The 22,740-nt window shown below is 38.6% G+C and overlaps 4 protein-coding genes across 5 annotated transcripts; 1 reads left to right on the top strand and 3 right to left on the bottom strand.

The window, feature by feature from the left end:
- Positions 1-366: 366 nt before the first annotated feature.
- ccdc106a (coiled-coil domain containing 106a) lies at positions 367-3,480 on the bottom strand. Its single transcript, XM_010788472.1, has 8 exons — positions 3,376-3,480; positions 2,803-2,872; positions 2,618-2,716; positions 2,289-2,504; positions 2,148-2,204; positions 1,750-2,034; positions 1,478-1,645; positions 367-1,385 (listed from the first exon to the last, which is right to left on the bottom strand). The coding sequence occupies exons 2-8, from the start codon at positions 2,870-2,872 to the stop codon at positions 1,069-1,071; spliced, it is 1,212 nt and encodes a 403-aa protein (XP_010786774.1). The 5' UTR covers positions 3,376-3,480; the 3' UTR covers positions 367-1,068.
- Positions 3,481-3,992: 512 nt separating this feature from the next.
- tmem238a (transmembrane protein 238a) lies at positions 3,993-5,544 on the top strand. Its single transcript, XM_010788469.1, has 2 exons — positions 3,993-4,147; positions 4,849-5,544. The coding sequence occupies exon 2, from the start codon at positions 4,851-4,853 to the stop codon at positions 5,178-5,180; it is 330 nt and encodes a 109-aa protein (XP_010786771.1). The 5' UTR covers positions 3,993-4,147; positions 4,849-4,850; the 3' UTR covers positions 5,181-5,544.
- Positions 5,543-19,069, bottom strand: LOC104960426 (C-Jun-amino-terminal kinase-interacting protein 4). Of its 2 annotated transcripts, none has more exons than XM_010788470.1 (28): positions 18,975-19,069; positions 17,392-17,794; positions 16,666-16,860; positions 16,421-16,541; positions 16,177-16,247; positions 15,909-15,973; positions 15,391-15,448; positions 15,117-15,286; positions 14,687-14,952; positions 14,189-14,246; positions 13,849-14,001; positions 13,710-13,752; positions 13,424-13,551; positions 13,282-13,329; positions 12,556-12,696; positions 12,306-12,438; positions 11,815-11,901; positions 11,664-11,711; positions 11,395-11,536; positions 11,190-11,232; positions 10,981-11,061; positions 10,352-10,419; positions 10,075-10,223; positions 9,811-9,982; positions 9,227-9,340; positions 9,033-9,131; positions 8,869-8,958; positions 5,543-6,663 (listed from the first exon to the last, which is right to left on the bottom strand). In XM_010788470.1, exons 2-28 carry the CDS (start codon positions 17,488-17,490, stop codon positions 6,545-6,547), a joined length of 2,961 nt encoding a protein of 986 aa, XP_010786772.1. In that variant the 5' UTR covers positions 17,491-17,794; positions 18,975-19,069; the 3' UTR covers positions 5,543-6,544. The 2 variants fall into 2 exon arrangements, with proteins under 2 accessions (XP_010786772.1, XP_010786773.1); XM_010788471.1 differs by having other exon boundaries at positions 12,306-12,402.
- Positions 17,783-21,088, bottom strand: LOC104960476 (transmembrane protein 100). Its single transcript, XM_010788543.1, has 2 exons — positions 20,678-21,088; positions 17,783-17,794 (listed from the first exon to the last, which is right to left on the bottom strand). Exons 1-2 carry the CDS (start codon positions 21,086-21,088, stop codon positions 17,783-17,785), a joined length of 423 nt encoding a protein of 140 aa, XP_010786845.1.
- Between the last annotated feature and the right edge of the window lie 1,652 nt (positions 21,089-22,740).

Here is a 22,740-nt window from a genome sequence, read left to right as displayed (position 1 = left end):
AGAACATACAAGTACAAATTGTTGCTTCTAGTTTTTTTCTGTAAAAAAACGAATATGCACCAAATAATGGTGGACTAGTCTTTACTACAGTCAGTACATTTTTACTTCTTTCTCTTTCTAATATGATTTGTTCTCCTCCTTTACAACAGGATAAATGGAAAGGAACAGAAAAACTAAATAACTCCCCAATTCAAACTCAGTTGCTGTTCAGGAAAGAAAAGTGACCCAAAAGTGTTGCATGTCTTAAATCATGAAATCCCATTAAGGCAATAGAAAATGGTTGAAGATATAATTTCAACGCCAAAAATAATAAAGCACAGACAAAAAGAGCAATATTAACAAAAGGAAAATATGACATCTTAAAAATACAGTAAAAATTATAATAATTTATTCCTACAAAATCTACTGAGTGCAGTATTGTTTTAACATAAATAGACATTGTGAATAAAAGCTACACTATTTTAGGGATTGTGCACACAAATAAAGTGATACAAATTACAAGGCTCACACATCTTTTAGACTATCAGGAGCTCAAATGATCTCTAGACAATACATTATTCGTCTACCGGCCAAAAACTGATCCAGATCTTAAAGATCAGGTCAGTGTCTCGGCAAATGTTGAGGCTAAAACATTAACAAGCTAAGTTGGTTACACATTTAAATACTGAAGGAAAGAAATCCCCTTTATTACCCCAATAGTTAAGACACCTTTCTGTTCACACATAAACCATTGTAAACCGTATATTGGAAAGGACAGTTATCATACGGTGTACATTTGCTTCTCTATGATAATGAAAAACACTGACATAATTTTGTGTGTGTGTTTGTACTGACAGGAACTGGCTGACTGCGCTGTTGTGCGCCTGCATTATGTGCAAACTGTTAATATTAGTATTATAAAGTTCAAAGCAGAGTTATTGTATGCTGAGATAGCAAACATAATTCCTCCTGCCTCTGGGCATCTCCAAGCGCGGAGGTGAGCTGGCCTGCTGCAGCAGAACCATGCCTATTCTTTCCAAACTTGCCATGTTTTCTAGAAAGATTTCCCGTCCTGCTGTCTTTCTCTCATCAGTGTCTAAACCTGTAGGAGATAGGCAGGAGCAGGTTATTCTTCTTCAGGGCCTGCACCCTGCTAAGTGTCTCCTCATCCAGGGCAGTGTAGCAGCGCCGCGCATAGTCCAGAAGCTTCTCCTTGGATGGGTCAAACTCGCCCAGCTCTGCCACCTTCTCTGGGGCCACAAGTAGCATCTCAGCAATGGGTGTAGTGGAAGCCACCGTGTTGCGGTCCACACCGTGGATTTGGAAGGCTTTCGACATGTTTTTCAGACGCTGGTATGTAAGCAGGATCTTCTTGTAGCGAAACAGCACTCCAGCAGCATCTTTCACTGAAGAACAACAATGTAAAAGAGAGAGTGAGCAACAACAGTTGACAGTCTTTTGTCAAGTAATGAGTTTTGATGCAGTATGTTTCTTTTACCTCTCTGCCGCTCTCTTGGGGCTCGGAAGACCCGCCTTCTCTTAAATAGGTGTCCTTTGTTGTTAATGGTACCTTGCATTAAATCTCCCCCTGATATCATTTCCTCCTCGTCGAGGTACCCATCATGCTCCAAGTACTCATCAGATTCTCCCAAGAGTGAAATTGAATCTGATGAGAACATTAAAAAACATTCGTTAGCAAAATTCCAAAGATAAAAGCCACAAGCAAAATCTCTATAGATCGATCAAATGTATGGGAAGCAGTTGTATTACCTGGACCTAAGTTACTATGTCCACTCATTTCATTCATGGGTGACCTTGCAGTACTGTTACTGTTGCCGCTGCTGCCACTGGCTGTGGCATTCGGATTACTGTGGCTATGGCCCTGCAAGAGGGCCTGGGACTGGGTAGAGTTGAACAAAGCATTTAAAGAGACGAGCTCATTGGTTAGTTGACTGGAGACAGGGTTTTTGGAAGGCACCATGGTTGGAGGACCAGGCCTTCGTTGTATAAACTGCCGTGAGGGGAAATGCTGAGACTCTTGAGGCTTCTGTTGCTCTAGGAAAAAAAAGGAATAGTAAAGATTGAAAATGTGCAATTTGCAAAAAGATAATACATTCACATCAGTGTTTTAATTTTTTACTAAGAAATTAAATAAATATTTTTTTTACCAACACGGCGATCTTCCTCTCTTCTTACTCTCCAGTTGAATCGTCTGGATTCATAACCTAAAGTGAGACAAATACCAAAAGCTGAGATTTAGCTTTTCTTCCTTAGAGACAAAAACATCTCACACCTATCCCTGTTCTCACCGTTACTGTACTGGCTCTGACTCTGCTCCTGGCTCTTTGTGGAAAATATAAAGCGGTCCAGCTGGCAACGGAGGAAGTCCCTCTCCTCTTCCAAGTCCTCAATTCTTTTCTGCATCCAGGAGTTTTTCTCTAGAGAGATCTGTAGCTGGGTTCGCAGGTTGGTGATCACCATGTATAAGTTGTTTACTTGGGATGGGCCAGCAGATGGGGGTGACTCTGAGGGTAGACAGGATTGTTTAGGAAATACTTTAACAGGAAACTTTGCTTACAAAGCTTAAAAATATTTTACAGATCAAAGGGAATTTTATAATAGGGATTCTGACATTTACCATCAAAAGTCTGTTCACTCTGATTGAAAAATCCTTGCTGCTCAAAGGAGTTTTCTTCATAGGGGATGACAATTTCATAGGTTTCTTCATTTTTTGGAGCTGAACAAGAGGAATTATGCACAATATATAAATGCATGACTTAAAAGTAGAACATCCAATATTATTTGCAGTTTTTAAAACCTTACTCTGCAGGTGGAGAGAGCCTGCATGGCTTTTAGATGTGGAGGCAGCATCAGTCCTGTTTCCGTCCTCCATCTCAAACAACAGACAACGTGAAGTATGTTTTATTAGTTTATGGCTTTAAAAGAAATATCACCACTTAATAACTCACTGGGACATTTCACACTTATGCACCGAACACATGAAATCGTTGCATTAATATAGGTCAATGTTTTTATAAATAGGTACAATTGACCAGCTTTCATTACGGGTTCTGTCGTTGTCAAGCAAGAATAGATATCCAGCAAACCAAAGCTAATTTTCTGGTCTTGTACGCTTTATACCGACACCTTAAAACGTAATGTATTACACACAGGTGAGTTTGAAGTGGTCAGACTGTGCTCTCACAATATGGAAGCGAGTTGACGTTACACTTAGCTCCCAGCAAAGTTAGCCTGGATGAACGTTAGCAAGAATTTAGCTCCGATAATAAAAATACAATAAACATCCTTTCTGCACACTTTAGTGTTTCATTCCGTTATTTAGACATTACTACAATCGCATTGCTACCGATATAATGTGCAGGAATTGGTACATACCACTTTACGTTTGTAATAACTGTATCGTGCACTTGTAATAGGATGTTATTACTCTGTCATATCACCATTCACCAGTTCGCCTGCTAGCTAACAAGCTAACAATAACAATTATCGCTCTTTTATTTTTTCAACAAACGCGTCATTTCCGGATGTAACCAAATGAATGACCTTTCTTTACAAACGCATTAAATAAGTCATAAAAAGGCTTTGTTATTAAAGTTAATTATTGCTTATGGCAGTATTTAAATCAACGTTTTTTTTTAACTGAAAATAAATCATTTAGAGATAAAATATTAATAATAATTTTATGTGCAGTGAAATTACATATTCGGGTGCAATTTGCTGATGTGATTATTATTTAAATGTAACATTATTTTTATTTTTAGTTGAAGCAGAAAGTTTACAAACTATATTGAAAGAAATGCATTATCAGTAGTAGGCTCATTAGAGAACACAATGTAAACAAAGTTAAGCCTGATGACAATAAATATCATACAACAATAGCCTAATTATAATAATACAAAAGTGAGTTGCAGTTCAGTGATAGTTACATAAAAATAGAAACGTTAGTAAGGTTTGAGAAAGGACTAGATGTGCACCAGCATGTTGTCCTCTAAGCCTCGACGGGTATAAAGGTAGACAGGTGGAGCAGGTGGAGCAGGTGACGCAGTGTCAGGTTTCATTATTTACTGTGGCTTTTCTAGAGACGATCCGGAAATGTTCAAAACGGACGAATTCCATCGCGTTTGAATCTCATATACGCAGCAAACAGGTAACTTTAAGCTTGAGATGTAGTTTGCCGTAAACATGTGTGTACTCGTGTATCCCATAGTTCGCAGTTTTGAAGTTCTCCTGCATATAAAAGAAGTCCGTTGAAACATACGGAACAGGTGTGGCACCTGTTCTGCAGAGCCGGGTTAACATGTAAGAAACAGAAGGCAGTATTGTACAAATTAAATGTACTTTTTCAGGTTGCTGCGTTAGTTAAAAAATAGTGGGAACACGATCAAGTTTGAAGGTTGGGTCAGACTTCCTCTAAATCTACTAAACACAAATTACATGGCATTTTTGTTAATAGTGACAATCCACTATTTACTTGATTTATTAATACAAAGTTAAACATTAAGATATTACTATTATTAATAACAGCCACAACACAAATGTAACCTCTCAAAAATGCATGCATTACAGGTGTACTGTGTATTCTACAAAATGTGTTCTGCTGTTTGATTCGTGAACGTTTTTGTTGCAACTGTTTTTAATCAAGGGTATGTCAAACAACCTTTTAAAGAGTTAGCATTTATCATGAAAATTATTTTATCATTGCTTTATGTTAATCAAAATATCATTGACAATAATAATTTTTGTTTTTAGGTAATCAATTGGTAAATGCCATGAATCATTTTATAGTATGCCCCTGTTTTTGTTATTAAACTGAACTGTAACACCCCCCCCCTCTCTTTTTCCGTGCAGCCATGGCACCAAAATATGACGGCTTGTCCCACTGTAAACTGGCCCTGGTGTTCGCAGTGCTCATGGACCTGCTGGGTGTGATATCCCTGCTGCTGGGGGTCTTCGCCCCACTGGAGATCCAAGGTCGAGACTTTGGGGATCTGCTGGTGTACACAGGGGCCCTACTGGTGCTCTTTTCCCTGGCAGGCTGGGTCATGTGGTACAGCGGCAACATTGAGGGTCTGACCTCCAGAAAGGAGTTGGGGAGCTCAGTTGGTGGAGCTATGGACCGCCTTGCACGGTCCCTGAGCCGCAGGATACGGATCCCCAGGACTCGCAGCAGCCCAACTTAGGAAGCGGAGCCCAAAGATACCAACAGACTGACTGACTGTTACAAAGAGGGCTGTCCCTCACCAGGCAGCAGGCCAAGCTGCCTGAGGCAAAGGAGTGCCACTGCTGTTTGTGGCTCTCTTCACAAACACGCCTCTTGTGATAACAAACACCTTGTTCACATGACAAAAAAACTATAATTCGTATCCTCTCTTCTTGAATGTATAGCGTGGACTTCCCTGCTGGCTGTAATGTAAAATATTCATCTTCTCTATTTATTTTGTTGATTTCCTCTGAGGTTGTTCATTCAACCTTTGAGCTCACTTTTAGTTGCTGCACCAGTTTATAGCAAAACAACCCAGAATAAAAGTTACTCCATTAACCATTGAAGGCCTTTTTTTTTTAATGACAATAATCATGATTGCACACAGTTGAGTCAGAAGGAATACTCTAGCCTTATTTTTCTTTCCAAGAAAGACAAGGAGATGCTTAGACATCAACATTACGGCACAAACTCGTGATTGCACATAAATACTGCATAGGACACCTGAAAGAATAATCTCCCTTATTTTACAAAGTACTGAAATCAAATTTAAACAGAAAACAAATAAAAACATTTGAATACATAAGGCATAGTGCTCTTTGGGAAAATAAATAATTTCTAAGACAAGCGCTGTAATTGTTCAATTAGAATACTTGATAACACGTACACAGACATTTAGAATGTGCAGTTGTTTGTTAATGCACCATAACATACAAGGAGGGGTTGAAGTTTGAAAAGAAAAGACAAAAAACAAATCACAATCAAAGAAGTTTTACACCATATGCAATACAGCCTCCAGAGATAAGTGTCTGATTGTCTTATGCTGAGAGAAGATCAATACCTGTTTCCAGTTAACACGAGAGCAGCCACCTTGTTAAGTTTAACTTTATGATCCATATATGTAGGATATATACATATATGCAGATGTGAATGACAGCTCAGCATGGAAGGTAAATGGATGAAAGCTATTCGTCAGGGAAACACAACGTATTGTTAGTGCAAATGTAAAAATCAGCTATTAATCAGGCAGCTGAATTACTGACCAGTTTGACGGACATTTTATAAAATCAGAGAAGACACACATAAGGCTTCAACACTCATCAAAAAAAATCCAGTCAAAAGATAGATGTACAACATGAATGAGGTAAACAAGGATGAAACAGCATCAATCATATATAAATATTTTCTAGAGGATGTTTACATTGCTGCCTCATTGAGACGATGGTTCATTCAGTTCCATGAAAGCACCATTTTCAATGATGTCTCTAGCTTTGCTGGTGTACAGTAAGTGTCTTCTCCGTCCATATCTCATCACAAAAGGGCAGCACTTTGAGATGATCAGTGTCAGAGGGCAGGGCTGGGCACAGAGGGGGTGGGATTCTGCCAGATGATCATCTGACTGCGTTCAGACCGCTGAGGTGTAGTTTTGGGCAAATCTTCAGATTCCTCACTTGCATCATCCCCTGTAAAAGTTGACGGCTCAGGTAGGTATTACATCAATTAAACACTGACTAAACTGTAAATAAAGGACGCTTCAATCAACACTTATCCCCCAAATGTTTTTATTTTTTTTATATCAATGTATTAACCCTTTGTTACGCTTGAATATGTGAAGAAAACTGAAATTTTCTCTAATGCCTCCATAATTCTGCATACACTTCTCACATTGAAGAAGCCGGCACCTGCTCAGGTGGGAGACGGTTTGTGTGAAAGTGTTTTATTTGGCAAGGTCTTAGCGCAAAGTTGTTAGGGAAGTAGATACAATTGGATAAATGAGACCTGGATTATACTGCACGACTTGTGATAATTTATAGATTTGATACAGTTTTGTGGAAACTAAACACATCGTATTTTAAATAACTATAGGCCAATCTCAAAATTGTCAGTTCTGGCGAAGGTGCTCGAACGCCTAGTGAGTGAACAAGTAAAGGAGTTTTTATGTAAAAATGATATCCTGTCTAAACATCAGTCAGGCTTCAGAAAGCAACATAGCACCATCACTGCCACAATGAAAGTGGTGAATGACATTACGAGTATTTTAGATAATAAGCAGAGTTGTGCAGCTCTATTTATTGGCCTGTCCAAAGCGTTTGACACCATTGATCATCGCATCTTAAAGCAGAGGCTGGTCAGTATTGGCATATCCAGCCATGCAGTGGCATGGTTTGTGAACTACCTCTCTGAAATGTCCCAATGTGTTCACTTTGATGGGCTGAGTGGTTAAACATTTCTAATGGTGTTCCTCAAGGTTCTGTTTTAGGTACACTTTTATTCTCCATATATATCAACAGTTTAGGTGAAAATGTGAATGAAGCTACTTTACATTTTTATGCGGATGATACCGTGAAGTACTGTGCAGGTCCCTCCATTCAGGAGGCGGTTGTTAAATTACAGGCTGTTTTTAACATTATTCAGACTCAGCTCTCTAATAATAATAATAATAAATGGGATTTATATAGCGCTTTTCTAGACCCAAAGACACTTTACATTATGAGTCAGGTCGACAAACAAAACAAGAACAAAAACACAAACAAAAACAAAACAAAAACAGAAAAGCAGTCAGGAGGATGTTGATTCAGAGGGGGGAGGGGCGGGTTTAAGGATAAGCAGAGTTGAAGAGGTGGGTTTTGAGACTCTGAACTAAAGCTTCTTTTAAATGTTGATAAAACCAAGGTAATGCTATTTTCAAAAGCTAAAAAGACACCAGAGCCTGTTTTAGATATTGTTACTATGCAAGGACAAGTACTAGAAGTGGTTACCTGTTATAAATACCTTGGTATCTGGCTTGATGATTGTCTTACTTTTAAACTTCATGTCAATAACCTGCTTAAAAAGCTGAGGGTTAGGCTAGGTTTCTTTTTTAGAAAACAAGTCCTGTTTCTCATTTGAAGCCAGGAAAAGGCTAGTCACTGTGACCTTTTTACCTGTGCTGGACTTTGGTGATTTGTTGTATATGAATGCACCTACCTATTGCCTGAACAAGTTAGATGCCGCCTATGACAGCGCACTGAGATTTGTCACAAATTGTAAAGCACTTACTCATCACTGTACCCTGTATGCCAAGGCAGGTTTGCCATCACTTACTGTAAAGAGGCTCAGTCATTGGTACACGTTTATTTATAAAGCTTTGTTGGGTAAACTCCCGTATTATATCTGCTCTCTGATAACACAGAGAGTTGCAAGCAGCTATTGTCTGAGATCGCATGATGTAGTATTGTTAGATGTGCCAAGAGCAAGGACTGTCTTAGGTAAGACAGCTTTTATGTGCGCAGCTCCACTTGCTTGGAACAGTCTACAGCAAGAATTGAAACTGAGCAATCTCATTCCTCTGCATGTTTTTAAAGCTAGGCTAAATGAAATGCTTGTTGATACTATGGGGACTTGTAAATGTCTATAACTATGTACATTTATCCTGTAAATATAATGTATGATGTCCTTTATTGTTTTATGTTTCATGTGGAACCTATATGCTGCAGGTCTCCCTTGAAAAAGAGATCTATGATCTCAATGGGACCAATCTCGTTAAATAAAGGTTTGAAATGAAATGAAAATATGTAATTAATTTATTCAAGAATGTTCTAATTTATAGTTTGTTTTGTTCACAGTTGAGGCATGAAATAAAAGTTTTATTTTGAATAATCATCTGGTCATTCCATTAATAAACTCACCAAGGTGGAAGTTGATGTGGCCCTCTCCTCCGCTGATGATAAGCTGAGAGTTTGTGATGGTGGTGCTGCCAGGAGGGATGATCAGACAACCTGCGGGGCAAAGATGTCATTACAACACCCTGAATATATATGTTGTAGAAAAATGTGTTTAAGACAAATCTTACTTGGTGCAGCAATGATGAACCTGACAGCTTGTCTATGTCCATGGTAACACAGCTGGGCTGATGAAATGGAGCAATATGGGATGGAAACTGCTTCTGATGCTGTAGACAGGCATTGATATAGTTACTACTCAATGAAGCACATTTCTGACAATTACAATTCAAGAACTATACTCTTAAATCTAAATAAAACGTACTTATTGATAATGGGATGGTGAAAATTGCACCCCCTCCTGTGCCCACCCACAGGCGGCCAGAGATGACAGCTAGAGACGAGATCTGGAGAGGTGAGAGGGTCAGGAAGGCTTGGCCTGCAGAGGGAGACAGAAGCATGTGAGCTGCAGGGACAACACAAAGCTGCCTGACACAAAACAAAAAATAAATGTATGCATGAACACATTATAAATATAGTATTGTGGTCCATTGAGTCAGGTTTATTTTCTAATCATTTCTCTTTCCAGAATGTTTAGCAAACCTGTTGTTAGTTTGATGCTGAACTCCTGTGACACACCTACAGAAGAATGTGCGCATACTCTTAAAGAAACTGATAAAATAAATTATAAAACTTCACTTCAGGAAATGTTCACAAATACCACTACGTTCCAGCTCAGGACTAACATACGTGTGAGCATTGCTGTTATGATCTAAAACTGTGTTTGCAAACATATAGGAAATAAATACATTATGCTAAAACATACTGCAATATTCAATATTCCAGGACAGTACATGCATTATATTTAAATGGATGTGCAAGAAAAAAAAAAAAGTACAGTTTTAGCACCTAAAGTTTTAATGACCAAAGCAGTAAAATCGACTTCCTGTAGCGGCCGTCCTGTGGACCAATCAAACAGTCTGAGGATCGGGTCGAGTCTGCAGGATGTCCAAACACCACTTCCCCCGGCACACAGGAAACGGACCTGCTGCTCGCTGCGTTCAGAGACCGAGAATGTCTGCTGTGAGGTCAGATAAGAAATAATGATGGTGAGTTCAAAGACAGGCGTGAATATAAGACACAGACAATGTAGGTACCACCACAGGTTCTTACCTCAACCTTCTTGCTGTCAACGTCCACCACATGGATTTTGTTCCAATATCCTACCCACAAGCGGCCACTTTTTTCAAGGCAACAGCGAATAGGCTGCAGAGGATTTGATCCGACAGGCAGCACAGAGTGAGACTGTAGATTCCAGCCATCTACATCATAACAGCAGTCATTGCTTCATTAGTAACATCATTAAGAATCAAGTTGCCAAGTTGTTTTAATTAAAATAATTAAACGATAGATGAACTGAAGCAGTCAGATTTTTACTATAAAATATTACCTGAACTGTGTGAGAAAAATGCCAAAGTCCCATCGGCCAAACCAGCGATGACTTTACCCTGAGAATACCTGGCAGATGAGGAGGCCACAAATTAACTTATTATTTATGTAGATTTTTCAGAACATATTTCAAATTTGAGATCAAATAGTTAGATGTTGATAATGTAAATCATTATTTTTAAATTACAAATGTCAACATCTATGCTATTGACTAGGTTTGCTATTATGTTACCAAACAATAGCTAGAACTGAACGGCTGAAGTTCATACAAATCAATCAACACCAATTTTAACCTAGACAAGTTATATGTACAGAATTGTATTCAAGCCACAATGCTATAACATTGCAATACCATCCGGTGTTTGTCATGTTAGTGTAAGTAAATATACACTTTTAACCCTTATAATAGCAGAAAGGATGTTTATACAGGTATATATTTAAAATCTAAATTGTACATTAAAAAAACGAATGGTGGTATTCGTCTGTAAACAGAAATGTATTTTTCCATTCCTATCCATGCTTATAAATAAATAAAATCCCGCTCATTTACATACATACATTTAGATATTGCTAGGATTTCAGTTAATATAATAACACATATACATCACACACAGTGCAAAGAGCACTCACGTGAGCGAATGGACTCCCTCTGAGAGAGAGATAGAGTGCAGACAGAGCCTCCTGCCAGCAGAGGCCGAGTGTACCAGCAAACTGCGAGACACACAGGGGGAGGAAGAGGAGGGGGAATAAAGAAAGGGTGAAAGTGTTGCCATTATTCATTTGACTCAAGAGAGAGAGTTTAATTCATTGAAGCAAGCTGTTTTTCCAGCATACATTACCTTCCTTCCTGAGTTCCAATCCACACAGTTCCTGCAGTGTCCCCTGACATAACAAACCCAGAAGGAAAAAGGAAGTCAGTAAGCAGTGTTCATTTCCAAGAGTTTCCAGTTATATAAGTGAGATATGAGGGGAAAGTACAAGAACAGAAAACATGAGATAAGGTGTCTGCAGGCGGCTGCTGCAGCGTGCTGTACAGGCACTGACCTATGGGCGGCACAGCACAGATGCAGAGGGCAGGAGCTGTGGGGGTGAGGCTGAACTGATCCAGTACTGTGTTGGAGCGTGCAGGATCAATCACTGTAATGTCACTGCAGGAGGCAGGGCCAGAAACTACCCACACAGAACACTGGCAGAGAAGGATGTGCAGTTTGGAAAGATGAGCGGCATGGGCATGTGTTAGTTATGCTTGGATGGCATTATACATAGTGATTAGAGTGTGACTACTTATTTGAGCAGGATAATGAGAGACTTACTGTGGCCTCTCCTGAGATCTCAGGTGCGACTGCAACCGCACAGTTCATCTGAAGAGAAAAACAAGTCAGGAACCAAGTTTAAAAGCACAGAAAGTGCGATGTAAAGACTGCTAGGTTCTTTAGTTGAAGAGTTTCACTTTAATAGATCTACCTTAGCTGTGGAGTCTCTTTGATCCAGCAGCCGGAGCTGAATTAGAACAGGCACATCTTTAGGCTCCGGCACAGGCTCATGGGAGTCCTGAAATGAAGACAGATAATCAAATGTTTATGTCTGGAATATTTGGTAAGGAAGGCAATATATTTTTCTTTGGTTTAGTTCAAACTAAAGCTCTATGGTAACAAAACGCACAATTCTGACTCATAAAAGCCAGGCGAGCTTCAGTCTCATTTCTAATGCTGTTTTATTTACAGGTTTTGTTAAGATATCTCAGTTCTCTCTGGTGTATGACGAAAGGATTGTTTATTTAAAATATTTAAATGTTTTTGGTTTACACGAGTGATTATGTAAATGAAACACCTGGTAAACTAAAGGTCACATTTACTATTTTCCAAACTTTCCAGGACTTAGAACGTAGAACGCCGCTTCTACATTTCCCCTCAGATTGCTGCCTTTCTGTTTATATCTGTATGATGTTGTATTACCTGTGTGTTTGCCAGTGGCGTGCTCCAGCCGTGAATCTGCCGTTTTCCAAGTGATTCCCAAAGGGAGGAGCGGATTTCCTTGTAGATTTCTCTCCTCCTGACACGAGGGGAGAGAGCAGCAGGAGAAGAAGATCTAGAGAGAATGCTTCTACTTTAAATCAGCTTGATTGAGCATTTTATATTAATGATTAAATTTGATTTGCAAGTAGAAAAGCATATGGAAGAGTGGCGAGGTGAAACACAGGCTTACTCAGCACGAGTTTGACCCACAGCCGGTAGTTGTGGAGACCCCAGAGGAGCGCGAGTTAGGGATGGAGAAGTCGGCCGGGCAAATGTAGGAGCAGGTGAGGGGATTAAGGGTCCCTTGGAGAGGCCAAAAAAGCGGTTGAACCTTTAACAAAATTACAAACAATTATGAATATTGTATAAAGGCCAGTAAACGTCTGACTTCAGCATGTTATCAAAAATGTAATTTATAGCACACTTGTTTATTTCAATTGCCTAGTAGTGTCCACGTAATGTCAAGTGGTTTTAGCAACATATTGATTGGTAATCCAAAACACAGCTAACACTGCTACCACACATTAACTATCCAGAATTGTAACGGATACTTTATAGCAAATAAAGAAAAGCTATGAAACTCCAGCGTATTCAGGTACTTCTAACCAAGCGCCTCCCGAAATGGTGATATTGCTGACATTTAAGAAACTGCAGTATATCCCCACTGCATTTCTTAATCATGTATTTTTTTGTATATTGATTACGGGTTGCCGTATACAGAGAAAATCAAGGTAACCAGGAAAACATCACATCTTGGCATTCCCTATTGTTTTAGGGTAACTAGAATTGAATAAGACGAGGCAGCTTCCTGTCTGCTCAATTATCTGTTTAAAGTGAGGACATGAACTTCACTGCTGTTTTAACTGACTGAGGATAAGTATTCAGAATAAGGTCAATTGTTATGATAAACACTTACTTTTTCCAAACACTTTTGTCGTCTGTCAACCTCTCATCATTTATTGCTCTATAAGAAAGGAAAAACACAATTATTTTTGGTTTTTATCAAAATTGTAAATGATCTATTGTAACTTTAAAATGAACTTTGAATCTTAAGTTACCTGAGTGTCTGACTCTTTCTCACAGCCTCCTGCAGCTCTAACAGACGCTGCTTGTATTGGTTTTTCTCCATGACCACACGAGCCATTTCAGAACGAGAGAAGTGGCGCATGGAAATGGGTAGAGAGGCCTGATTGGAAAGATTTAAGCTATTAAATCAGGTATAAACATTATTTCGTACATGATAATAAACACTGAGCAGCTACTGGATTATTAAAAAAAAAAAATGCAGTTCTACTCTTGCTGCTTGATTTACAAATAGATAGAAAAATATATATATCTCCTCACATCAGGATCCTCAGATTGGCATGTTTCCAGTTCTTTCCGAATTCTAAGAATGGATAAAATAACACAAAACAATGAAATCTAATATTCAAAAGAGGCAAGGACTTAACAATCCACATTAACATTTAAAAACATTTCACACCTCTTTGTTTCCTCCTCCTTCTCCTTCATCCGCCCCTCCAATCGAGAGGCAGTTTCCTGCAGAGACGTCACCTCCAGTTTAAGAGCTGAGCGGTCGTCAGTCAGCTCCACTACCCGAGATATCAAAGCCTTACGGGCAGCTTCTACTAACTCACTGAAAAACAAAGAAAAAACAAAGCGAAGATGAATAATTTAAGAATATGAAGACATCGAGTGAAACATTTCAACACATTTGTGAAATTCTCTCCCCTTAGAGATTTGTTTGTACTGAAGTGTTTGGAAAATCCCTTGCACAGAGGACAAGTCATTACACGGCTAGAGAAAGTAATTATAGGACTCACTGGGTGACTTTCAGTTCCTCATACTGACAAAGAATCTCCTCAAACTGGTCTGCACTGCCTACACAGAAAGAAAATACAAAATTAAGTTTGAACACACAGAGAATACTTAGAGAAATAAATTTATTTATGTCTGGTATTTCCGTTTAGTCTTAATTTACTCATATACAAATACAAATACATGGAAGGGTGCAAAAAACCACCTTCCTAAAAAAAAGGAAGTATGTCCTTTGAAACTTACAGCAAGAAACCACTTTCACTTATGTACTTGCACTTCATGTAAATAGGGTATAAATAGATTCTGACAACTTGCAGATATTTCTGGCTACATAAGCCAACAACCTTATGTACTGTAAGCTTTGATGTCTGTGATGGATTATTATTGTATGCTTTCATGCTGCACAGAGCACAACATAGGATTTGTATTAAATGTGTTGTCAAGACAAACAGAATGTAACATCAACTACGTTTGAGAAAAGGGTCTCTCAATGTGTGTTTTACCTCTGACACTGGCCCCTCGGTCTACACTCTCCACATAGTCCCGACTCAGCTCCGACAGCTCAGAGAACACAGAGTCAGTGTTGCGCAGATCCCACTCCATACTATCATCTTCGTCCTCCTCCTCTTCCTCCTCTTCTTGCTTGTCCTTTCCTTCTCCTCCCTTCTCCTCTTCTACTTTGCACTCCTTCTCCTCCACCTGCCTCATCTCTTCCTCCACGCTGGTTTCCAACTCGTCTCCCTCTTTGCTGTTCGGTCTGACCGGGGTGCTGATGAAGATGCAAATGAGAAGAAGAATGGAATGTGAGGAAGGTTTGTGAATCGTTGATGTGATGCTTTGTGTAAACATGAGCTAAAGTGAGCTTGGTTTTTGTTCATGATAACACATACTTTTTTACTAAAATCTCCAACTGACATACAATAGTTGTATTACCTTGCATCCCCACTGCCATGAAAGTGCCTGAGCTCTGGAGTGGAGCTGATGATGTCATTGATAAACTGATCTGGGGCGGGCTTTCCTGAGATGTTAATCGCATTTTCTTTTTTGGGAACTACATGTTCCAAACAGGGGGGACCAGAAAGTGAATGGGGTCTTTGAATCATCTGCAATAGAAAAGATGGAAATTAACAGCTACTCCTCCACAAAAGCAGTGTGTTACAATTTATATATTGTGTAGTTAAAATGTGTAAAGTGAGAATATGTTTACCTTTTCATTCATTCTGGCTTCTGATGAAAATTCAGCATTCTTCAGACGAACATGATTCCTAAAAAGCAACATGCAGTGTCACAGAGTCAAGAAAAGTCCTATCAGTCACTATCAATCTCTTCTTCATTCTTACAATTTGCACCACTTTCTGGCAGCTCCTCCAGGGCAAACACTGATATTATATTTAAATAAAAAACTCAAAGATTAGAAGAGCTTTGCATAAAAGACTAGTTTACCAACAAAAAAACATGGGTAATCGACTAATTTGTCAAAAAGTTGAACTGAAAAACAAAACCTAATTTAGATTTGCAGAATGGTCACAAACTGCCGTTTCTCAGTTACTAACACTGTACATCTATGTGAAGGTAAACAGAGATACTGCTTCACTACTGCTCTGTTGTGCAACTGTCAAGGTAAAGTTCAGGTTGTTAGTTTGGCCTTCAATAAGCTGCCGTCATGGAATACTTTGAGCCTTGCTGTGAGACACTATCAACAGTAACGTGCTTAACAAGAACAACCTTAAAGGAGAATCTCTCTCAGAATCCTTTCTCTTTTCCAAAAGGTCCCGATATGTGTGAGCCAGCTAAAACAGAAAACATCAGTAACATGTAAGAAACAAAGAAATGACAACAAAAACCAAATATTAGAGAAGAGTGTTCTGAGTACCAAAGCACCATTTGTGTTTATTATTATTTAAACAAATGTTGATATACAAATGATCATTTTGGGGTATTCCTTTTAGAAGTTACTTCGGGGTAATAAAAGAGACAGCAGTATCTGACTGACCTTGTTGTGGGTATTCCTCGAAGTGTTCAATTCTCTATTCAGATTAGCTTTTTGCTCCTCCAGGGCCACCACTGGAAGACATAACAAGCCGCTTCAGAGTGACTATCTACTGATTCAGGAACACCGAAAGGTTTGAAGTATAAATTCTTCTTGTCATGAAATAAACAAAACATTTCAATTTAATAAACATGGTCCTTATAACATTTCTAACTTTTAATAGTTTTATATTACATTTTTCACTTACACTGATCGGCTTGCCCTCTTGCTTTCTTCTCTAGCTCTCTCTCTCGCCGCTCTCTCTCCTTTTCCCTCCCCCTTATGGCTGTCCTCTCTTGCTCAAATTGGTCATCCAGCTCCAGGTACCTCTAAAGAAAAAGAAATGCGTTTAAAGCTCTGAGCACAGACAACCTCTTATTTTCAAAGCTTATAAAAAAAGAAATTGTAATTATCGTTTACATTAAAACTTTCAAATCTCCCATCAGTCCCCACCTCTTGACTTTCTTTCCTGAGTGCTTTCTCTGCTTGGTATCTGTCCAGCAGCTCTTCTTTCTCAGCCTTCTCCCTCTCCGCCTCCTCCTCCCGGTCTCTCAGCTGGGCTTTGCAGCCGGCCAGCCCCTCCAGGACCCACACAAATATGGGGACCAGCGACTCCACCACACCTTCTCCATGGGTCTCAATAACCGTCTGTGATGGGGCAAAGCAGCAGAGAGGTAAACCATTGAAACATTTCAATTGTTTTCCTAAGAGAATGGGCCTTATTTACCACTTACTTATATTGAGATAATGTGTTTTTTTTCTTAAATTGGTTCTTAAGGGATAAAAGTCTGTCAGATTCATGACTAGCCACAGATTAGTTGGCCAGTTGATCCTAATAAGCATTTCACTCCAGCCAAAGGCCATAAAAGGGCTATGCGCACGTCCAAAAAGTTGTCAAAAACCATTAAACAAACAACTAAAATGGACAGCAAATGTAAAATAATCCAGTAGTTTTGAATTTGAGGTACCCCAGCATGAAGTGCATCAAGGGTTGCATCAATATTAGGTAGCGTATATTATTATCTTACCCAAGAAGAACTGCAAAATAAGACAGAAATGGTCAATGTCAACATCTTTGTGCGTAAATGGGTTTAAAAAAGAAACGTGTTTAAAATAACGGTTGATAAATTAGGCCCATTTTTGGTTTAGAAAGGAGAAAAAGTTTTGTAGCTGCTTTACCTGTAGCTCTGAATACAGTTTTCCAGCCTCTTCACTCACAATGTTGGGGTCCAGCTCCACCTCCCCTGACCCGCACAGCACTCTTTCACTGTACTCCATCAGACTATTAGTTTAATCTGCCTGAATTACCTGCCCAAACGGTTCCCCCTCCTCAACAGGAGGTCAACTATTTTAGAAGTCTATAAGCCAATTCTGTTGCTGTCCAGACTACACTTTCTGACCGACTCCTACAACTAGTTTATCTGGCTTTCTAACATTTCTGCTAACCCCAGCACCTTCCATCCTTTATGACTTAATGTTTTGTTTGTCCTTGACAAGGGGAAGCATCATTTTAGACTGCATTTAACTATTCGTTCTGTACTGTGAAGTTTGTCTGGTGTCAGGGGGAGTTTTAGAGTCCATCCTGGGAAAGAAAAGAAGAAAAGATTATGAAATATAAAAGGAATGGATAAACTGCCGCTAAGTCGCAAAAGGACAGTCAACTGTTTTGTGCAACAAGTAAGATTAGACATGCATTTTTTTCATTTTTCCAAAGAATTACCATAAGCCTATTAATTTTTTAACATGGCCATGTGGTTTTCTGCTATTATAATCTGTGACTGACATCATTTGTTTAACAGGAAACAAAATACAAAGTGACTGCTCAGTAAGGATGAAATTAAAATGAATCTGGCTGGTTTTACACCACAGTTTCAATTACTCACAATTCATGGCAAGACAGATATATATTTGAAGGTAACAAAAGCAGACACAACTTAATTGTATAAAGTTATATTGGGTGAATACATTTGAATACAATTCAGCAAGGACTTTGATGAAAACATAACGTTCTGCTTTATCTGTCTTGTGTGATAGTAATCTGAATATGTTTGAATTTTTTCTTGAAAACTGACTTAAATTATTAATCGATTATAAAATGAGTTGCAGATAATGTCCTGTTATAACTGTAACAAGCACTATCAAGTTGTCCCATGAAGCTTCAGGGATTGTGTTGGGATTTGTTTTACTATAAAATATAAAATACCTGCCAGTTTAACTGTAACTGAGGTGAAGGCATAACAAACATATGTATTTTTTAAGGCATCTAATGAAAGAATGTAGCTCTTAAGTTGCATGTAGATCATTAATAGTATGTTTATGGTTTATGCTCTTTGGCTAAAGAGTCTCCTTGATGTAATGTGGCATTTAATCTACCGACACAATAGGAATTTTCTGTTAGATCTTTATGTATCTTTAATAAAGATTGTGTAATGTGTTGCACAGCAGAGCAACACATTACTGTGTGTTTATAACTTTATGTGCCACAAATAGCCCACAAAAGTTCAAATCTAAATTGAAATGTAAACAACTGAAAATAGCTACAAGTAGTGTATGCAACGATAATTTAGCAAGTGAGCCTTCGTATTAGGCTAAGATAAATGAAAACCATGGTAAAGGACACACTTGAGTTGAAATACTGTATAAATAAGTAACATGACTGACAGTGGACACCTTGAGAGATATCTGAAAGAAAGATTACAATGCTGTAACTTAAAGAAAGAGCCGAGTTGTCGCAATGCTCGGCTGTTGTTTTACAAACTCACCCTCTCGGTTTAATATTTCACAACGATCATGTCAGTGCACCAACATAATGAAAAGCCAGTCGTTTTTTCTTCGGGTCCGATATCAATTACACATAAACGAGTTTGGAGAAGGAGGTGTTGTTAGATTCTGACTTGCTTGTACATGTCCTCACTCCGACCAATCAGAGCGCTGCATTTGTCAGCAGCAACCAATGGGCGGGAAGAAGAGGCGGGACGTGAGCTGTTCTGTTTTCAGAAGGAGAAGAAAAGTTTCCTGAAACTTGAACGGAGACACGTGACAAGCGGGATGTCAGGTGATCTACTAATGCACAACTCTGATACCTGTCGAAATACCTCACATACCTGAAAACATTATGTTCTCTTTTCTCATGTCATTCATAAAAACAATAGTTTATAGTTAATGATGTTTGTATTTTGAGCACTGTTGGTGTCTGGTCTTTATTGGCTTACATAAAATAATAGCCATAGAAAACAGTTTGGACAAGGGGTCGAGATATGACAACTTTTTCACACATTGAGTTGCACAAGAATAAAATAACATGAAGGCATATTGTAAAAGCAAAGAGAGGATTTGAATGTATCTACAGTTCGTTTTGATTCCAGCAGATGGAGGTATGAACACATTTCCACCTCTGGGTCTTCTCTCTGCTCTCTTTTTAGTTTCTGTTATTTAATGTTACTGGTTTCTGTTTTGTTGGTCTAGACTTGGCAGCCCTCTAACATATGAATCAGTCCTGCTTTTGTGACATTACTCCTTTATATCTTCCTCTCTGGAATGTATTATTAATTCTAATAACGTACGACCTGAACCTACTATGTTTTCAACATTCACCTTTACAAATATTTGTATGAGACAGCTAAGCTTTTGCAGCTACACAGTAGAAAACAAACCATAACACTAGAGAAAAATAAATATAATTGTCCTGCCATGTCAGATTAATGTTTAAACAATATTTTACCACTCTTTTGCAATTTTTCACAATTTCAAATGTATCCCAGTGAAGGCTTAAATGACCAAATCAACCTCTAAAGAAAGGTGTTTGCTCACTTTATATGCACCCACATTTTGTCCCTCCATCTCTGTTCCAAAAAAAACAAACATTAACATGTACTCCATTTATTACATACTCAACATGGTCCGCCTACATACATGTAAATTGCAGCATTGACAACAAAAGAAAATACAGGCGTCAATAAAAAACAGTGTAGTGGAAAGGAGTTGGCTAATACTTAGTGCTATGCTACTATATAGAGTAGTGCTGCTGAGTGTGACTGCTGTTTCCAATGTGTAAAGGGAAACATAGTGAAGTAGCTCAACCTATTTAAATACAAAGATATAAATTATGATTTGATTACCAAAATATATACGTCACCTTTAAAACATAATCACGCTATTAAAATGTCTAAAAGTAGTTACAAAGCTAGCATATAGTTAGCTAGGAGTAGTACATAAATGGTTGAAATAATAGCTAAAAGTAATGGATAAACATTCAGCTCCAACCATTGCTATGACACTTAAAAATAATCCAGTGTCAAATTGGTTCAAATGAACACAATTCGAGCATCACAGGTAGTGTAGATGAAGGGGTGAGTTCACCTGACCTTGGGGGTTATGTCTGACAACAAAGGTTGGGACCCACTAAATTACAGTCAGATTAATCAATGTCAATAATTCTTAATTAAACTGTGACTTTTTTAATTACCCTCCCACTCTCTACAAGAACCTCTTTTCCATCCTCTCTCTCCGCTCTTTTGTTCTCTCTCTTCTTTTTTGTCAGGAGATAAAATACCACCACACCTCCCACCACCACAAAACTGAGGGCCAGAATCACAAATCCCAGCCACAGTAAGTGAGACGTTCCTCCATTAGAGAGGTTCAGTTGGTCCCAAATCCCCACTGCCACACAACTGAAGCCGATCAGAGTTCCCCAAAAACCAAAGGCCAGCATGCAGGATCCACAAGACAGCTCCACGCCGCCGGTCACCACGGTGATGCCCGCCACTGACACAACCCCTCCTGGTAAGGTCACCGTCTCAGATTTAGGGTCGTAGCTGACAGTAGAGGTGACATCGGATAGAGTTGAAGGATCAAGCGTTCTCATCTTGGTTGTCATGGTTGATTTTAGTTCCTTTTTTCAGATGTCCCAAAGTGATTTTGCATGCAGCTTCTTTATTCTCACTCCTACAACATGAAACATAGTTTGAAAAACACTAAGGATCCAGATTTCCTTATATGATTTACTTGTGTAGCTTTAAGTTTCGAGACACATCTTTAAATTAGGCCTACTTCCAACTAAGCTGTTATGTTTACGTCCAGGACATTTTAAAAACATGTCATTTTATTCGTCTTGCATAATTTACACACTCGAGAAAATACAGGAACTTTGGGGTCTCCATTTCAACTTAAAATAAAGGTCTTTGGGTCTGACAGCATAATGATTGGGGGGCTGGATATACAAAAAAACTGAATAATAATAATGTTTTATCATTAGTCGTTTAAATGGCAAGCGCCAGATATAACTCTAAGTTTATATACAAATACAGTTTGCATCTGTTTTCTCTGAAGATAAAACACTGCTGGATAACTATACTGCTACTCGGTTTAGAAAACTGCATAAGCCATACTCTTTTCAACCCATAGACAATACAATTGTCTCATGCAAACATATTGAAAACTAAATCCAAAATTAAAACCAATATCTTTTTTTTTACCATAGATACATATCTTTAGTTTTTAAAATGAAAAAGTAGGACCCTTGCTTACACCATAAATAAAGACGGATTACTAAGTAATTGTAAAGAAACGATGTTATTATCAATAACTTTATAGACTAAAACATTGTCTTGTATAAAAATGAAAGCCTTGCTTACCTCAGTTTTGAATCAGGGACTCAGATCTCAGGGGAAATTGAATTAGGTGAAGGTCCTTTAAATTCATAGACGTGATTTGTTTTTGTCCATGAATGTAAGTGATTTCAGTGAAAGCCTGCAAATGCTGCCGACTTTCTCTCTGGACAATGGGTGGAGAAATGTGAGCGGGGGCCCAGAGAGCTGTTACCTTTATCATATACGTCACAACCTGAGGCCTCACAAGATGGTGGGCACAATTGTCAAGATTGTTGTCACTGTTTGTTTGTTCCTCTCTTTCCTTGTGTTCAGTAGGAAACTCTTGTCTGTCATTAAGCATCATTATAACCCATTACCAGATATTTATCTAAGAACAACTCCCTTCCTCTTTTCCTCTCTCCTTCAGTCTTAGGATTTGAGTCGGGTCCCACCAAGGCATTGTTTGGGCTGAGAGCGGATTTTTCTTTTTCAGCATTTTCCTGTTAGACATTTCCATTTCTGTGGTCATTGGTAGCAAGTTGTATAGTTTTTCATCTGTGCTTTTACTTCTAAAACATTGAGATGAGTATTTTAGTATTCAACCTTATGACTAGCTTGCAATATCATTGAGATTAAATATTATTGAGCGTTAAAGTTTTACGAGGAAAAGTTGAAATCCAGGGTTTAAAAAAAAACAAATAAAGGTATATTATTATTTTTTGTACAATATACCAAGTGCTTAACACGGGTGAATAACTATGCCTGATCTCATAACCCTGAGCAAGGCAGATTTACAGTATATATGTCAGTGATGATGTTGAGGTGGATCGCAGGTCTAGGGTGTAACACAGGTGAAGATTGATGTCGCCACATAATTGGTTGTAATGCTGCCCAGCCAGCTGGAATGTTGCCAATTGCCAGTCATTGACCTCATTTCAGA

This window comes from Notothenia coriiceps, unplaced genomic scaffold (assembly GCF_000735185.1).
Source record: "Notothenia coriiceps isolate Sejong01 unplaced genomic scaffold, NC01 NC01_scaffold00031853, whole genome shotgun sequence".
Classification (NCBI taxonomy): domain Eukaryota; kingdom Metazoa; phylum Chordata; class Actinopteri; order Perciformes; family Nototheniidae; genus Notothenia; species Notothenia coriiceps.
The sequence above is the reverse complement of the archived record's forward strand: the minus strand, read 5'-3'. Positions and strand labels throughout refer to the sequence as shown.

Excerpts from the sequence above, each read along its gene's own strand:
- LOC104960426 (XM_010788470.1), bottom strand. The coding sequence starts at position 17,490 with ATGGAGTACAGTGAAAGAGTGCTGTGCGGGTCAGGGGAGGTGGAGCTG. Across the intron at positions 16,861-17,391 it reads AACTGTATTCAGAGCTACAG|ACGGTTATTGAGACCCATGG; the intron begins GTAAAGCAGCTA and ends GCCCCATCACAG. Across the intron at positions 14,002-14,188 it reads GAGGAACTGAAAGTCACCCA|TGAGTTAGTAGAAGCTGCCC; the intron begins GTGAGTCCTATA and ends TTTGTTTTTCAG.
- tmem238a (XM_010788469.1), top strand. The coding sequence starts at position 4,851 with ATGGCACCAAAATATGACGGCTTGTCCCACTGTAAACTGGCCCTGGTG.
- ccdc106a (XM_010788472.1), bottom strand. The coding sequence starts at position 2,872 with ATGGAGGACGGAAACAGGACTGATGCTGCCTCCACATCTAAAAGCCAT. Across the intron at positions 2,505-2,617 it reads GAGTGAACAGACTTTTGATG|AGTCACCCCCATCTGCTGGC; the intron begins GTAAATGTCAGA and ends GTCTACCCTCAG. Across the intron at positions 2,205-2,288 it reads TCAGAGCCAGTACAGTAACG|GTTATGAATCCAGACGATTC; the intron begins GTGAGAACAGGG and ends GTCTCACTTTAG.
- LOC104960476 (XM_010788543.1), bottom strand. The coding sequence starts at position 21,088 with ATGACAACCAAGATGAGAACGCTTGATCCTTCAACTCTATCCGATGTC.